The sequence below is a fragment of the Chlorocebus sabaeus genome, chromosome 10 (assembly GCF_047675955.1).
Source record: "Chlorocebus sabaeus isolate Y175 chromosome 10, mChlSab1.0.hap1, whole genome shotgun sequence".
In the NCBI taxonomy this organism is placed as follows: Eukaryota; Metazoa; Chordata; class Mammalia; order Primates; family Cercopithecidae; genus Chlorocebus; species Chlorocebus sabaeus.
The window spans coordinates 19920005-19938465 of NC_132913.1; the positions used below are offsets into that span (position 1 = coordinate 19920005).

Here is an 18461-nt window from a genome sequence, read left to right on the forward strand (position 1 = left end):
CAGTTAGATGCCAGTTTTCTTTTAAAATTTGATTTTGCTTGGAAACAAGACTAAGAGAAATGTCATATCTCAAATGATACTCCCTCGGGGTGATTCTGCTCAGTCTCTTGTACAGCTGTTTTTGGGTTGGCCTTTGCCTACTTACAATGCTCCTACTTAGCAGGGTCTGGCACAAGTTTCTTGGGTGAAGCCAAGCAGAATATCTGCCTGTAAGACTTTTCCTTCGAACCTGTCTTTGTCAGGGTATCAGGAAACTTCCCCCATTTCCTTACCTGAATCCAACCTTTGAGAGCTTCCTATTATATCATCATGAAAATTTTATATTTTTGTTGATTTTCATCCCTGGCTTTTGGACAGCCAGTGAGTTTCATTGTTACTCTGTCTGGTTGGTGCTTCTGCTTATGCTCCTAGGAGAGGGAGAGAGAAATTTGATTAAATTTGAGCCAGTTTCTTTCTAGTTCATGAGGAGAGACTTGGAAAACCTCTCGAATACCCCTGGACTTAGAAGACTTTATGCCCTGTTAGCTATGGATTTGGTGGTCTGGCTTTAGATTAACTGTTCTGATTTCAGAACTGAGCAAAGGGAACAATTTGCTCCCACATCTAAAAAACTTAAAAATGAGTTTGGTATTCCTAATCCAACTGATTTGATATGTTTGAAAAAGAAAATAAAGATACATTTGCAGGACCCCAAGCCATAGTTTGATAGATCACTTTTGCCTGGATCTCGTGAATATGTGAGACAGCAGGACGAAACATTCTGTCACCAAATGGTCGTGTATGGAAGAGCATGTGTTCACATGCGCAGGTGGACTGTAAAAAGAAATAAAGAATTTTTCTATATATTCCTGTGGAGTAACCTCGAGGATGTATTGTTAGGTGAAGAAAAGTAGAGAATAGTGTACATTATTTTTAAGAGAGAGGAAATTTATATCTATGTATACATATAGATATATACAGATACATACATTTGCTTCTTGTTCTTAGTTTGAAAATGTATTTTTCTTATTTTGATAAACTAAAATTAAAAATAAAGGAGATGGTGATGATGGTTGCACAATAATGTGAATGTGCTTCATGCTGCTGAACCGTATACATTAAAATGGTAAATTTTATGTTGGGTGAATTTAGTACAATAAGGGGGAAGAAAAAGGTCAAATAAGGGGAGTTGGGATTAGCATGGAGGCAACAGAAACTGCCATAGAAACTAGACTTCTGAATATATCTGACTTTGTAGATTTGACACTGGAATCATTTTATGTAAGTGCTAAATGAAATTTTATTACCAAAAACTAAAAATTAGGAGGAATACAAAACAAAAGAACTGACTATATATCCATCCAGTTTTGATGGAAGCACACAGAAAGATTATTCTTAGTGACTTTAGAACACAGTAAACGATACACTTCTGATGGGATATCACAAAGGATAAAAAACTGTAAAAACATCTTAAAACCATTTTTATTAATCATGTAATATGCGGTAGCATTGATATTCTCATTCTGAATCCATTGTGAACATTGGAGTAAAGCAGATGAGTAATTATGTTAGTGTCTTTGAGAAGTGGGATTTGCAGTGTGGAAGAAAAGAATTAATGGATGGTAGGATTGGTGATGTTATGTAAAAACACTGTAACCCTGAGTTTGAATTGGAAGCACCAATCTGAACTCATGATTTGCTTTATCTTTGAGAAAAAACAAATTTCCTAGGTAAGGCCACTGTAAGGCCTATAAATAGTAATAAAATTGAGTCCCTTAAGCCCCACACTTTAGTCTCTAAATGCTATTTCTACTAAGTGGTATAAAAGGTTCTTGGAAAAATGGCTTATTAAGGTCCAAGGCAGAAATTGTACCTGTTGAGCCTAGAACAATCTTGTCAGGCACCACGTGCGGAGAAGCTATCAAAGAAAAGATCATGTCAAAGGAACTTAGGAGCCAGCTTGGATAGCCTCCCACAGGCCCAGGTGGGACAATTGGATAGTTGGTAAGAGGAATATCCACAATATTTTGAAGCATATCCTCATAGATCATCATTAGAGTAGGCTAAAAAACAAGTTTATTGTTCTGGAAAACTGGCAAATAAAGAGAAAGACTCAAATATTTGCCAGGCTCCTTCTATACCAAATACAAGTTTGGCTGCATTTATCTATAACCTTAGAGTTAACCTCAGGGTGACCAAATAGTTGATGAGGGGTAGTTTCTCTTCATAGAGAGGCATTCCAGCTAATAAACAAAGAATGGTAAAATATCATTTTGTAGTCCCTAATGGATTAATGGATCTAGCTAGTGACCATCAAGGACTGCTAACATCCCAAGACAGACACACTTGTACATTGTTTCCTATGAGGCTAAGAGACATATGAGGCAATTATTATGTATGTTCTCTGACTCTTGAATTGCACAAGTGCACTTAGAAAAAATAAAGGGCAGTTGAAGAAGTATGAATATTAACTGGATATCGGATGATGTTAAGGAATTACTAGGTTTTTTAGGGATAGTAGTGACGTTCAGGTTATATTTTTCAAGTGAAGGTTTGTTCCTTTCAGAGATGCATACCAAAATATTTACAGATGAAAGGATATGTCTAGAATTTGCTTTGAGATAATCTAGAGGGGTTGGGAGAAAATGGGGGTATAGATTAAGATTTGTCATGCATTAATAATTGTTGAAGCTACACAGTAATTACTTTGGTATTGACTATTGTCATGTATATTCAAATTTCAAATACTTCCTATGTATTTGAAATTTTCCATGGTAAGAGGTTAGAAGTATTTTAGCTGTAGATAAAAGACCAAGAGTGTTAGAAAATGTTGTCCTGTCTTACCTTCCTTTAATCCCGATTTTACAAATACACTGTGCTTTCACAAGGTGGGATTATCTGTCCATAACCTTGTACTCATAGCCATACCAGTGGCTGCAGTGATTTTATTTCTCTAAAACCACAATGAAAAATGATTTCCTTCCTTTGTACCTTCTAGAAAAACAGCATTCCCCACACTGAGATTTTGTTAGGATGTAAACATGACTTTGGGATTTGTTGATCACTTCTTGGCGCAGTACTGTGCATTTTGTATGTGGTTCAGTGTGAATCAGTATATGCCTCTCTGTTTTCCAGGTCCTCGTTCACCTGGGACTCCTGACCAAGGAATCTGGATTTAAGATTGCAGAGACAGCTTTCAGTGGTGGCCCTCTTGGTGAATTAGTTCAGTGGAGTGATTTAATTACATCTCTGTACTTACTGGGCCATGACATTAGGATTTCAGCTTCACTGGCTGAGCTCAAAGAGTAAGGAGATTACTTTTCAATTTTAAAATCAGAATACAGAAAAGAAATTGTAAACTCTTAAAGTGTTACCTCTATTAGTGTGTAATTTTTTGTCGAGGAAAATGAAAGTGATAATTCACTAAACAGGAGATAAGAAGATTATTTTCAGGAGCTAAATACATACACTGTGAAAAGGATAATATGTTTTCATTGTAGCCGAAGGCTCCAGAGGCTTCATAAATGAATGCCAGAAAATTCAAACTAAGGAGCTTATTCTTTGCTATTACAGGTGCTTCCAACATCTGTAGCACGAAACATTATTGACTTTCCTAATTCCCTGTCTCTTGCTAAAATTCATACCCACTGCCTACTCAACATCAATCTTTCTAAGTCTTAAAACAGGGCAGGTTCCTGTTTGTAATTTAATTTAGATAGAATAAATTTCCTGAAAGCCCTGAGCCGGTCCTTTTTCAATTAGCCAACTTTCACCTGAGTCTGTTAACTCTACTTGGGTGTTTTATTTCACTGAAATTTGCTTCTAGCTCCAGCCTTCCTGTAATCCCTTCTATATTGGCATAGCTGGCTGAGCAGAGACGCTTCCATCCCCTGCAGTTGCTTAGGATAATTGCCCATGGAGACTTCCCACCCAACAGTCAAGTTGTCATGTTGCTATATGTCATATATTTCCAGAAGAAATACCTTGAATGAACATTCTAGAGCTCATTGAGATGAGAGACATGTTAAAACAATATATGTTGGCTCCCAGCACTTTGCGAGGCCAACGTAGGTAAATCACTTGAGACCAGGAATTCAGGACCAACCTGGCCAACATGGCGAAACCCTGTCTCTACTAAAAATACGAGAATTAACCAGGTGCAGTGGCCCATGCCTGTAGTCCCATCTACTCGAGAGGCAGAGGCTGCAGTGAGCTGAGATCATGCCACTGCACTCCAGCCTGGGTGACAGAGCAAGACTCTGTCTCAAAAAAAAACAAGCAAACAAAAAAAAATTGGATACACAACCTACAAAGTGGCTGCATTTGTACAGTTAGCAGTCACTCATCTGGTGCCTTCTGTAGGCTAGTTTTGGTGTGGGACATACAGAGATGACCAACGCGTGGTCAAGGAGCTGCCAATCATTTGATAATTACAATTAATATATTACATAATAACTACACTAATTCCAGTTCTATTGGTGCTAAGTGAGGTGTATGTGGATGCTAGAATGTAAGCACTGGGATTACAGAAAACTGAGTGTTGTTTGTCACTGTGTAGTGGGCATCTAGATAGTGCCTAGCAAGTAATGAGTACTCACATAACTATAGAGTGAATGAGTGAAGGAATAAATAGGTGAATGAATGAGTGGGTAGGTAAATAAATGGAGTGCTGTGGTACTACCAGGGACAAGTACTGCCTAGGGAGGTCAGGAAAGGCATGTTAGGGATTTATCAGTCAGAGACTGAATTTGATGGTCGAGGGAAAATTTGTTCAGTATGTCCTCACTTAACATTGTTGATAGGTTCTTGGAAACTAGGACTGTACATGAAATTATGTAAAATCAAGCCAGTTTTTTTCATTAACATTATAACCACTGATTTGAAGGAAATGACTTTATTGGTGGGCCTGCTATCTGTTGTTTTGTTTAAAGTCCCGGTTTTCAGGAACCTATTGATGATGTTAAGTGAGGACTTAACTCTAGTAGTCTTTATGCACACTGGGGTCAGGGCTAGATGTGTTTTATTTAAGAAGATAATTGTGGAAGCAACATAGAACAGTGGTCTTTAAATATATCTGTACTTTAGACCACCTTTAAGATCTTTGTATTTATTTTTTAACTTTGGGGTATCTTTTAAAAATCCCACAAACCATGCCACAGGCTAATTAAATCACAACCCTTGGGGGTAGGGCAGAGCCATAAGTATTTTGTGATGCCTCCAGGTAATTTCATTATACAGGCGAGTTTGGGAACCACTGAGCATGTTTGCAAACTATGGCTCAGCAGGCCAAATCAGCCCTCTGTCTTTTTTTGTAAATAAAGTTCCATGGGGCCAGGCATGGTGGCTCACGCCTATAATCCCAGCACTTTGGGAGGCTGAGGCGGGTGGATCACCTGAGGTCAGGAGTTCGAGACCAGCCTGACCAACATGGTGAAACCCTGTCTCTCTTTTGTAAAAATACAAAAATTAGCCAGGTATGGGGACAGGCACCTATACTCCCAGCTACTCAGGAGGCTGAGGCAGGAGAATCGCTTGATCCCGGAAGGTGGAGGTTGCAGTGAGCCAAGATCGTGCCATTGCACTCCAGCCTGGGCAACAAGAGCAAAACTCCATCTGAAAATAAATAATAAAGTTTCATGGGAACACAGCCATGCCTATTGTTGACATATCATGTATAGCTGTCTTCATTCCACAACAGGAGAATGGGCCAGTTGTGACTGAGAATGTATGGCCTGCAAAGATGAAGATATTCACTGTCTGGCCCTTAACAGAAAGGGTTTTCTGACTCTTGGGAAGAAACTGGTTCTGCAGAACCTAGTTCTTTCATAAACAGGGGAGAAGGAAGGAGGATGGCTGATGTGGTGGTTAATACCGAGCTGTCGAGCAGAGTCCTGTTTGTGACTCTTGTCCTTTGAAGCAGGATGTTCATAATTTGGTGAAGGATTGTTGTGGGGTGTGGGCCGGGATAAGCAACAGTGGTGGTTGATTAGTAAGTGGGTGGCAGTAGGGTTAGCAGTTACTTGTTCCTACACATGAAGTTGGCCTACCAATCAAGTACATCATCACACTCTGAGCACAAGTGTGGTTTTGTGTGGATGAATGCATGGGTGGGGGAAAGGGTGATAAAAATAAAACTATAAACCGTAGTGCCAGTTCTGTAATACGGTCAAGCTAGGAGGAAAAATTTGACATAGCAGAAAAAGTTAAGGAACAGTATGAGACAGGTAAAAAGAAGTTAATACTATAGAGGCTAGAAATTGAAGACATTTAGAAAAAGGGGATGGGGGGCAGGTTAATAAGGGTGCTGAGCAGTAAGAACAGGCTCTGGGGGAGAAAACTAAGTTGTTGAGTGTCTGGTATTCGTTAGGCCCTTTCTTTTCAGTATCTCATTGTGAAGAACCCCTGAGAGATTGGTGTCCAATGCTCTTTGTATCCAGTCCTTGTTTTCTGGAAGATGAGCAAAGAGTTTGAGAGAGGTTAAGTAACTTGTTTAAGGTCTCACAGCTGCTGCATAGTGGTGATGGAGTCAGACCCATGTCTTCCTTGATTTCAAAGACTGTGTTTATATGCCACCATTTGCACCATTTTGCAAGAGTCAGAATCAGGGTACTGGGTTGGCCTTAATGGATGGAAATAATTTATATAAGTAGCAGATTTGAAAGGGCCATGCTGTCATCTCTAATAAGGATTGTTGTGGTGGCATTTGACCATTAAAGTTGCCAAGTTTATTACCTTTTAAGTAAATGATTTTTCTCTTTTTTCTCCCCTCTCTCTTGCCGTTTCTCTAGAATCATGAAGAAGGTTGTAGGAAACCGATCTGGCTGCCCAACTGTAGGAGACAGAATCGTTGAGCTCATTTATATTGATATTGTAGGACTTGCTCAATTCAAGAAAACTCTTGGACCATCCTGGGTTCATTACCAGTAAGTGCTGCATGGTTTTCTGACTTAAGGGTTTTTTCCCCCCTCCTTAACAAAGGTTGCATGGTTGTGGGTAGAAAAAGCTTACCAAATTGTATCTTTTCAGCTGTATGGAGTGTATTGCTCATTCATAATTGAAATTCAGAGTCTCAGTGACTTTGTACTTTCTTTGGCTATTCATTATTTTCATTGGTTTCTTAAAAATAGAAAACAAGTGTTCAACCTCCTTTCTACCTTGACTAGTATTAATACTTAGCCTTCCTCTCAGTATGCATATGCCAATGTTATCTATTTAATCAAATAACCATTTTGATAAGATATGTACAGTGTCATTTCTTGTGTTCCTTGGGTTTTAGATCATGATTGACTTTTCTTACCCTTTACCTCATCAGTATTCTTGTCATTCATGGAAGGGAAATCTGGGAATACGTTATCTGGATGCTGGGATCTTGGACTTTTTAAGATAAGCCCATGATTAGTATGACTGTGGTGCATGTGTACTCTGCAGTCTTCATTATTTAGTAGAGTAGCTCGGTGTTTCCCTGAGTGTGGGTTTGGGACCACGATTTAGTATTTGAAACACTTTTACCTGGTATACAAACATGGCCCTAAATCACAATGAATTATATAAACAAATTTATTAATTTTTCAATTTTCTTTCAGTCTTTTTGAGAAAAGGTGTAGTTTGATGCTACTATATCTGTGTCACTACTTTTAACACATGCATTCTTAACAATGTGAGAGTAGCTGTGAGTCTCAGCATTCAGCAGGCAAAAGTATCTATTCTGAATTGTAAAATACTTCCTAAAGGTTGTATGGTTTTTTGTTGTTGTTATCTTGCATGTATGGCGGTCAACACTGGGCTTTTTCTTTCTAATTTTTGGGTTTTTTTTTTTTATTTCTCATTTTTATTTTTTGTTTTGTCTTTTATTGCTTCTGTCCTTTATCACATTTAAAAATTCCTCTCATTACAAAGGTCCCCCAAACCACCAAATTTGGTCCTTGCCAGGAGTATCAAATGATTTGGAGGTCTTTAGTCATGAGAGAGTAGTAAACAACAGTACTAGATAACACTGACTACTCATGTCAGTTTCATCAAGACTAATAACTTTATGGACAGAGAAACTGAGTTATTTTGCCAGTTTTAGAATGAATTTTTTTAAATTATACTTTAAGTTCTAGGGTACATGTGTACAACATGCAGGTTCGTTACATATGTATACATGTGCCGTGTTGGTGTGCTGCACCCGTTAACTCGTCATTTACATTAGGTGTATCTCCTAACGCTATACCTTCCCACGACAGGCCCCGGTGTGTGATGTTCCCCACCCTGTGTCCAAGTGTTCTCATTGCTCAATTCCCACCTATGAGTGAGAACATGCGGTGTTTGGTTTTCTGTCCTTGTGATAGTTTGCTCAGAATGATAGTTTCTAGCTTCATCCATGTCGCTACAAAGGACATGAACTCATCCTTTTTTATGGCTGCATAATACTGGGTTTTATTTATGGTCTTTAAAAGTTTCCTTTAAAAAATAAATTTTAAAAGGTGAATAAACTTATGTAAATGGCACATAAATATAAAAAAAGCAAAACTAGAAACTTGCTGCAGGCCAAGATAGTGCTCTACCTTTTGCATTAGGTTTTTTCCTGGTTTTTGGCTTGTTTCTTGAAATCTTGATGAAGGTAGAGTTGTTGTTTTCTACTGTTTTGTAAATGGCAGACATCTGATAAATGTGCAAAGGAATCTATGCAGTACAGGCTTCCCTTGACTCACATATCCTCGCTATTAAGAAGAGTTCTTTGGATGGAAAAATATTCTCAGTGGTAGTGTTTAGGTGAATTAAAAAAGGATAATTTTGTTATTAAAATGGTCACCGTTGATTGGCATTTCATTCTTGTTGGACAAACAGGCACCATCTCAGAGGGGGTTTTATGGATGAATGTAATGTTTATCTGCCTTTCTTTAATAAATCATCTATGTTAGTGATATTACCTGGCAGGAGGTCTGTTAGTGCTTTAGGTCTGCAGTCTTTGTGGTGTGATGAAGCGAAGATTCTATTAAAAGCCTATTCAGGTCCCCTTGGAAGTTTCTTGCCGATTTCTTTCCCTTTTAAAAATTAGAAATTGTCAGAGAAGATTTAAAATTTTCCCTTTTAAAAATCAGAAATTTAATGGAATACATACCAACAACCAAGGTGAATTGTCAGTATTCATCTTGGTTGTTGGTATGTATTCCATTAAATGTATTGTTGTTATCTGATCTTTCAATTAGGAGCAAACCCTTGGAAAATTAATTGTAAATTTTGTCCAATTTACGTAGGGACCTAGGAAATTCAATTAAACATATATTACATGCCTACATGCAACTAGTATTCCGCTAGTTACTGCAAAACTCATACCCATTTTACTTCCTACAAGGCCTTTGTCGAAGGACATACAAGAAAGTAAACTGCAAGTAGTCTAAGATATGCCATGTTTTATGTCAAACACCGGATTAGAAATTAGGGCATGGCAAGGAGCTCCTGAACATCCATTTCATAGTAGTGTGGCTGACAGCAAAGAGAAGGTTCCAGGAGTTACTTGGCATGACTGCTGTGATCTCTGTTAAAAGAAGGCGAGCTGCCTTGGGCATCAAAACAAATATCTTTTTAAGTCATTAGTCTGCTTATGATGTTCCAGACACAGAGACATTAGAGGGAAGGCCTAAGTATTAGCAACACATTATAAAAATAGTTGCAAAACACACAGATGCAGGATGTGATTGAAGAAGGAAAACTGTAATGTCACACCTTCCATGTCCTAGACCAAGTCCAGTGTCCTGTCTGTGCTTTATAAATTAAACCTAGATAAGCTAGAAAAGCAATTCCCAAGCAAAAGCCTCAAGTAAAAGGATGTCAAATTATAAATTTCTGAGAGACAGCTGATCATTCCATTCCTCTTTCAGGAAGAGCCCAGTGCCACATAGCTTACGTCTAGGCACTGTGTAGAGTCTGGGCTTTCAGGCGTTAGGCCCTTAGCAGACAGCTTTACTCATCAGGATTTGTTTTAGTTGCCCAAATCAAAAATAACAATAATAAAACTTCAAGTTAAAAATATGGTCACCAGCCAAAGCTAGAGAAGAGTATATCGTTAGCATTTTATAGCCATGAGTTCCACATCCACAGATTCAACCACAGACCAAAAATATCTGAAGGAAAAAGATAATAATACAATAATAAAAATACAAATATGATACTAGGTATTATAAGTAATCTAGAGATTTAAATATGAGAGGATGTGCATAGGTTATATGAAAGTACTATACCATTTTGTGTAAGGGACTTGAGTATCCTTGGATTTTGGTATCCACAGGGGTCCTGGAACCAACCCACCAGTTACCAAGGACGGCTGTAGACTGTTGGAGTCAATTGCCAATAAGTGGAAAAAGCTGAGCCTTCAAGCCAAGGCTCCTTATGACAAGAGTGGCCCGTTTCTCCCTGCTGTGCCTGCACAGAGTACTGTAATCTTTGACTCACAAAGTAGTGCTGGCAAATCCCGGGTCTGGTTCTCTGGTAGGAGTGGAGCATTCCCCAGCCCCACAAATCAGCGCGGGTCCTGTCCTTTCCTCCCGCTTTTTGCAGTGACCTTCAGAGCTGCCACCATTAACACTGCCAGCTTTTGCAGAAGAATATATACTGGCTCAAACCAGTTCCTTGTACATCTTTTTTCTAAACGGAAAAATATAAGAAATGGGTATGTTTTATTAAGTGGAAAGGGATGCTCTGAGCTATTCAAAGAGCAAAGAAAACAAAAACACTGATCTGTTCCTTGTGTCCCTAGCTTGCTTTTTTCAGGACTGTGGGCTTTATTTCTGCCCACCTATTGGCCACCAGACCAATGACATATCTTTGATGATACTGTGAAAACTGTCGCTATGATGAGAGCATATTCCGTGAGAGCCACACAAGAATCTCAGACAGGGAAATTCCTCCTGTGGTCAGCTTGTATTTGACGTGTGGTTGTGGCCTTCCTGCCTTTCTTTTCTTCACTTCCTGGCCTTAACAAATTGTAGTGATCTCTAACGAGAAAACTAGCACACAGAAAAGAAAATTTATGAGTATACTTCCTAGAAAGTCCAATCTCATGTTTGAATTTAAAAACTGAGCCAGATTTTTAAAAGTTGTTACCATCATCTGATTCTAAAATACGGGTTTCAATCTTTACTTTTATGCTTCTTAGTCTTCTAAAAGTTATTCGGAAGTATTATTGATACATACTAGAAAATAGAACTGCTTTTATTGGCCATCCTCAAGTTTAATTTACATCAAATACTTTGAAAGCCAGTGATGAAATGTTACCAAAATCAATAAATTTTGTTTTGGGATTGATTCCTTTCTTCCAATTGGTTGTTCTTTGTGCACTCTCGAACAGCGGTCAGGAAACTTCCTGAAAAGAGCCAGCTAGTAAACATTGTAAGCTTTTTGGGCCATGTATGCGTCACTGCAGCTATTCAGCTGTGCCGTTACAGGATGAAAGCAGCCGTAGACAATAGGTCAACAACAGGGTGTGGCCACATTCAAATACAATTTTTATTTTTGAACATGGAAATTGGAATTGTATATAATTTGTACATGTCACAAAATATTTTTTAAAAACCATTTAAGAACGTAAAGATTATTCTAAGTTCACAGACCGTACGAAAATAGACGGTAGACCAGATTTGGCCCTGTTTTATGGCTTTGGTGGAATAGTAAACAAAACGTCTTCTCTTGCATTTCTTCAAGTTCTAGGAGAAAGCAAATAAAGTTCTATTGCTATCAGAAATATAAAAAATACCATTGCCTACTGAAAGATTCTAAGCTTAATGTAAAGTCAAATACTCCAATTGATTAAAACATTGAGTGATTTCTCCTAGAGATCCATGTCATATGATTTAAGCAGAATGAGACCTCTGTAGATGGTAGCTCTGTTTCTTTGGCATCGGTTGATTAGTCACCTACTGTGTGCTCAGCTCTGGCTAGGTGCTGGGGGTACAGCATTGAACATGGCAGTCCCCAGTTCAAGCTTTCATGGAACTTTTTATTTTGCTGGTAGTTGATTGATCCTCTGTAATTAGTTACCTGATCTGAAGCAAATCGTATCTGCTGTGTGATGTCTCAGACACTAAAGTGACACGAGTAGATGTTTGGTACACAAGCTATTCTAAAACATCTCAGTTTTTGTCTGGTCCTGCGTCTGTCTAAAAGGATTTACCTATTTTTAGTAGTCCTGAAGGAAGGGTTAGAGCTTTTACCTTTTCAACTTTGGGGGCAAGTATGTAGTGTTAAACACATTGCTGTTTTCTTTCAGGTGCATGCTCCGAGTCCTCGATTCATTTGGTACTGAACCTGAATTTAATCACGCAAATTATGCCCAATCGAAAGGCCACAAGACCCCCTGGGGAAAATGGAATCTGAACCCTCAGCAGTTTTATACCATGTTCCGTGAGTATTCCTGTTTCATGTATGCTTTCCAGAATGCCACCAAGAATAGATGAGAAAATTAGCCGCCATCTATTTTGGGTTATGATTCTTAGGACCATTAGCTGTAGAAGTCTGTGCTGTTGAATCTTTCCTTGGGAATTACTGAATTGGTTTTTTTTGTTTTGTTTTGTTTTGTTTTTTAGTTGAAATCGAAAGGCCACATTAACATTTTTTGAAAAACCTTGGAAATATTCTGGAGAAAAAATGTTCAGTACAAAGTATCATTAGAAACTACTTGAGAAAGGACTTTGCAGTGACTTTAGATTGGCAGGCACTAAACACATTTTATGCCACATAGGTGCTATTTAGGGTACACTTTGTCACTAATGAGGAGTGAAGTCTTTCATGCAGACCTATTTTCCACAAAACTAAACCTTAATTATTTAAGCATCAAACTTTTTAAAGAAAAAAATAGCTTTTAAAAAATGGAACTGTTTTAAACTCAGTTTTGTATTTTACTGACTTCTTCAATCCTAGGCCCAGAATGAAATTTTACCTTCTCTTGCTGACTTGGTGTCATTGTTTTCAGCAGCAGTGCTTATTTCATGAGCCAATATAGTAAGAACAGCACACCAAATGATGATGAATTAACTGGCCACAGATGCTAGGCTCTTAGACATTTTCTGTTTCTATAGGGTTATTTTCCCACTTTTACCATTTCTTCCTGCTGCTTTCTGTTTACCTGGCACTAGCCTCATTTCTAATTAGCTGAGGACTGTGAACTCAAAAACCACATTTGGTAGTGTTTATGCCAACAATGAATTTATTTTGTAAGTCAATAGTCTTGAGTAATGAGATGAAGCCCTATTCCAGAAGTGAAAGGCCACATGAGATAATTTGGATGATGAGAGAATTCCTGTTTTCTAAAATTATCAGGATAAGCTTGATCCAGAGGTTTCCACTTTGTAACTTCTGAGATGAATCTGTTTGCTTTGTTAGAACCAAGACCCAAAAGACTCCTTCCTAATCTTCTTCCCATGTGGTTGTCCCTTCCCATTGTATACAGCTACCTGAAGGTAACCCCTGTCTCACACTCACTAAATGTAACAGCACATGCATTGGACTAATCTTTGGGTGTTAGGCATGAGAAGGGAGAATTAAGAATAGAGAGTAGCCGGGTGCGGTGGCTCAAGCCTGTAATCCCAGCACTTTGGGAGGCCGAGACGGGCGGATCACGAGGTCAGGAGATCGAGACCATCCTGGCTAACACGGTGAAACCCCGTCTCTACTAAAAACACAAAAAACTAGCCGGGCGAGGTGGCGGGCGCCTGTGGTCCCCGCTACTCGGGAGGCTGAGGCAGGAGAATGGCGTAAACCTGGGAGGCGGAGCTTGCAGTGAGCTGAGATCCGGCCACTGTACTCCAGCCCGGGCGACAGAGCAAGACTCCGTCTCAAAAAAATAAAAAAAAAAAAAAAAAAGAATAGAGAGTAATTTTAAAAGTCAACTCATCCTTAAGTGTTCTATTAAGCTCAGATTTGTGAGAGTGTGTTGTATGCTTCATAAACATCATTGTTCATGGAGCTGTATCATCCTACTATTACACACCGTCCCTGGGGCACAGTTCATGGGGCAAATTGATTTTTGGCACATTAGGTAACAGATGGCTTTTAGTGTGGTGAGGATGCTCAGAGTTTGCCTGTGATTTGACTTTGCTGTGTAACTTTGAGGGATGGGATAAGGTGGCACAGAATAGCCTAAGAAGTGACCTGTGTGTTAAATCAAGTGAAATAAAACATTAACTGTGTTCAAAGTGACTAAAACCCCTGGGTGATATGGCAGGTGTGTGCCCCACAAGAGATGGAGTTTCCAGGGAGTAGAGAAGAGAGGTTATTTTTCCCCTAGAAAACAAAGTTCTATTTTAGAACGTTAGAATTCACAGTCCTGCAAACCTATTTTGTTCTCCATGGATGGAGAATTTCAGCAGTATTGGTTGATTAAATTGAAGGAAATTCACTGCTTAAAATGTAACTGAAGATAAAAACATGGATTAATTTCTGTTAACCTGGGAAGGGAGTAAGTTCCCTAACCATGACTCAGAATTCAGCAGAAATGAGGGAAAATTGATATGCTTGACTATATTTTAAAAAAAGAAGAACCTGTATGGCAAAACAACAACCAATAACATCGTAAGTAAATGATATCACAGAGGGCTAAATTACTAATATAGACCCTTATATATACACACACACACATATATATATATATATATGAAATATATATATATGAAAATTAAGAAAAAGTTCCATGTTCCAACAGAAAAATGGGAAAAGGCTATTAAGTTTAGAGGAAAGAGAAATTTACTGCTCTGAACATATGGAAAGATGTTAACTTCACTCACAGTAAGAGAAATGCATTTTTAAACTGCACCAAGATACCATGTCCCATGTACAGATTGGCAGAAATGCAAAAGTTGAACAGCATAGCTAGTCTGATGATGCCGTGAGCAAAACCAGCCCTCTTCAACCCTAGTGGTTAGAATGCAGCATGGTACTACCCCAATGGGGATGTGTTTGTCAGGATCTAGTAAAACTGCCTCTGCATTTTCTTTCTTCAACTAAGCACCTCGTATATAGGAATCTATTCCAAAGATAATGAGCAAAATCAAGATGTGGCATGTGCTCAAGGGTATTTAGTGCAGCACTATTTGTGATAGGAAGCAACAAGAAACAACCCAAGTCATCATCATAGAGGACTGAGTGAATAATATGATCCATTAATAGAATGAAGTACTACGTAGCTATAAAAAGAAATGAGGAAGGCTTTCATTCCAGGAGGGGCATGTCTAGGATATTTTTAAGTGATAAGAGTCAACGTGCAGGACAATGTAGAGCTACTCCCTTTTATATACGTCAGATATAGAGGAAGAGTGTGTGTGGTCGTGTTAGTATATATGAATGAACTTATATTTCCAAAAGAAACAATGAAAGGATAAATAAACTAATAAAAGTGATTGCCATTGGATAAAGTGATTCCCACTGGATAAAAAGGTATCCAGGGATGGGGCTAGAAGGGTGATGTCTCTTAATGTTCCTTATTTTGACTTTAAGACCATGTAAATGTTTTACCTAATTTAAAAATAGAAATATTCCAAAGAATTCAAAGTAGGATCTCGAAGAAGTATTTGCACATTCATGTTCACTGCAGTAGTATTCCTAATAGCCATGAGGTAGAAGCAACCCAAATGTCCATTCACACAAGTGGATAAAGAAAAACGTAGTGTACATATATATGCAATATTATTTAGCCTTAAAAAGGAAGGAAATCCTTCATATGCTACAACATGGATGAACCTCAAGGATATTATGCTAGGGGAAATAAGCTAGTCACAAAAAGGTGAATACCATATGATTCCACTCATAAATATCTAAGGTAGTCAAAATCATAGAAACAGAAAACGGAAAGGTGGTTACCAAGTTGGGAGGAGGAATTAGTGTTTAATGGCTATGGGGTTTCAGTATTACAAGATGAAAAAGTTCTCAAGATCTCTTGCATACCAGTGTGAATATACTTAACACTACTGAACACTTAAAAAAGGTTAAGATGGTAAATTTAGTGTTACTTGTTTTTTACCACAATAAAAATTCAAATAAAAAAGAAAAGCATTCACTAAGAATTGAAAACAGATAGAGACAAACCTAGCTATACGCATGAGGTTGATGTTAACCTCTCATATAGAGAAGATTATTACTTAAGTGGCTTTAAAAGACCATCCTTTGACTATACAGTTGTAGTGGGAAATATTTATATTGTTACTTGAAACTGTTTTAGGTATGTTATAGGAACCAAGATCTTTAGTATACAAAAAGAGGGGAGTACCTAAAGATTCTAGATTCCGGAATGATACACCAACCAAGAAAACTCCACAAAGTGTAGTGGGTCACCTTTGCAAATTGCTAGGATACTACCTCATTACTGTAAAAAATAAAGTGAAAGAATTCAGCTTTGATCATGCCTTTCTAGCACAAATTGTATTTGAAAATAATCAAACAGTTGATGAGAGAAAGTCATTAATCATGGAGAAATCACAACTAATAAATGCAAAAGGAATGAGTTAGAAAATGAGCATTATAAAAGTCCTGATGAGACAGTAGTGCAAAACAGTCATCATCAGTGATCGCTAAATCCATCAAGTAACAGGTTGATGGAAAACTTTCTCATGGATGAGGCTGACTTGAATGGAGGAAATATGGAAATGAATAGAGAAATAAAGCAGTTTGAGACCTTTATCCTATTCAGATGTGTCTGAGCTGGAAAATTTGCAGCAACAACAAAAAGCTCCTGCACTCTGTTTTCCAGCGCCCGCCCACAGTGAACTTGGATGCATGCTTGGAAGAGGGTCCCTTTCTTCCCATGTGACAAAGGCCTGGGGTCCAGTCTACTAGGTCCTTCCCATAGAGCCCTCCATTCCTTTACCTTTTGGGTCAATGTGGCTACTGCAGTAGTCTGAAGAGAAATAGCATTCCTTTGAATATCAAAAGTTATATTTATTTATTGTTAATTTTTCAAAAGTGAAACAAATTTACTAGTGCTTAATATATGAGCTGGATAGTAATCATTATCTAATTTCTGTATAAATATGCACATATACTGAGGATGTACTCAGAATCCTATGTGCTTAGATTGTGTTCTACTGATGGAATGCTCAATGAAAAGTTCCGAGACTGTGGAAATAGAGTGCTATACTTGAGGAATCAAGTTTTCAGGACTAGCTGCCTTATCATAAGACATAGCAGTGTTGTGGTTTATGTGCAGACAGAGAGCGTGGGGAAGGCCAGTCCAAAAGAACCCGGTGGGAAGATAAAGAAAAATACACCATTGGGATGCATCTTGAGGAGCAGTGAAACGAAATACGCTGGACCGGAATGTGTTTGCGTTCTTAAATATTCATGGTACACGTCTCACTTTAAGATTCCTTCTGTTTCTCCTCTAACTCATTTCCTAAGTTGGTGGGGTTTCTACAAGTTGAAAAACCTTGCATTTCTGTATTGTTTTGCCCCCGGTCTCAGAAGTTCACTGGTGCCATTGCCATCATGTGTTCTCTTTGCAGTTAGGCATTTTAGGTGGTGTCCACATAGACTATTCCTGACACCTTCCTAAGCAGCTTCTGGAGGGACTGGTGGCCAGACGATACTAAGGCCATTTGATTAGATCTATTAAGTGATAGTTTTTTCCCCAGGAATCTGGTAAGTCTGGTTGTTCCTCCTTCTAGGTCCCCATTCCTGCTCGCTCCTCCTGTCCACGTGTTAACATGACCTCTGAACTAGGCACTAAGGCTTTCCAGCCACAAAAACCAGCTCTTGAAAGCTCAGCTTGGGTTAGGCGATTTCTCCTCAGAGACTGCAGTGCCTTCCTTTTGTCCATGGGATGATTTTAAACTCCACAGCAAAGTGTTCAAGACCTTAGGCTCTCTGGCCTCAACCCCCAACCGTATTCCTCCCCAGGTCTGGCCCCAGCCTCACCCAACAGCCTGCTGGTCTCTGAGAAGCAAAATTTAATTTTTTCTTTAAAACTCTACTTAAGTGACTTCCTCCAATTTTCCAATCAAATATATAAAGAAATGTAACCCAATTACAAAAACAGGAAAAGACTTCCTCCTACTGAAAAAGGCTCCCCTAACCCTGGTGTAACTTTTATCTTTTTTACAAGTATGTTTTTACATACTTGTCACATACTTACCAAAATTTTGTATCTCCTTTTTTTCCACTTAATATATCATCTTTTTTTTTCTTCAAGACTCTACGCAGATTTGAAAACCATTGTTTCCAAGACTCTTCTACAGTCAAGTGGCTAGTTCCTAAGTCATAGTTATTTGGGAATGCTTTTGTTATTTCTTGAGATTTAACTGATGCTTTTTTTATGGTTGTCAGGTACCTGGCTTGGCATATATTTAGGTATTATTTCAGTCTCTGCCTGTAGTCCATGCACACGGCTTGTTTTAAACTCCTGAAGGCCATCTTTTATTTTTCACAGTCTCAAACAAGGTGCATTATATCCCAGTAAATAAATGCAAGAAATCTGCCTACACAGAAAAATAAGAGCAAAGGCATTTGCCTTTACCATT

General features: G+C 38.4%; 1 protein-coding gene across 3 annotated transcripts in view; it reads left to right on the forward strand.

The window, feature by feature from the left end:
- MGAT5 (alpha-1,6-mannosylglycoprotein 6-beta-N-acetylglucosaminyltransferase) overlaps positions 1–18461 on the forward strand; it is a 328044-nt gene that overhangs the window by 213346 nt on the left and 96237 nt on the right. For all 3 annotated transcript variants that reach the window (XM_007964794.3, XM_007964792.3, XM_007964797.3), the window contains exons 8-10: positions 3115–3284; positions 6768–6902; positions 12227–12360. In XM_007964794.3, the coding sequence (XP_007962985.1) occupies positions 3115–3284; positions 6768–6902; positions 12227–12360 (439 nt within the window). The remainder of the gene's footprint in view (positions 1–3114; positions 3285–6767; positions 6903–12226; positions 12361–18461) is intronic.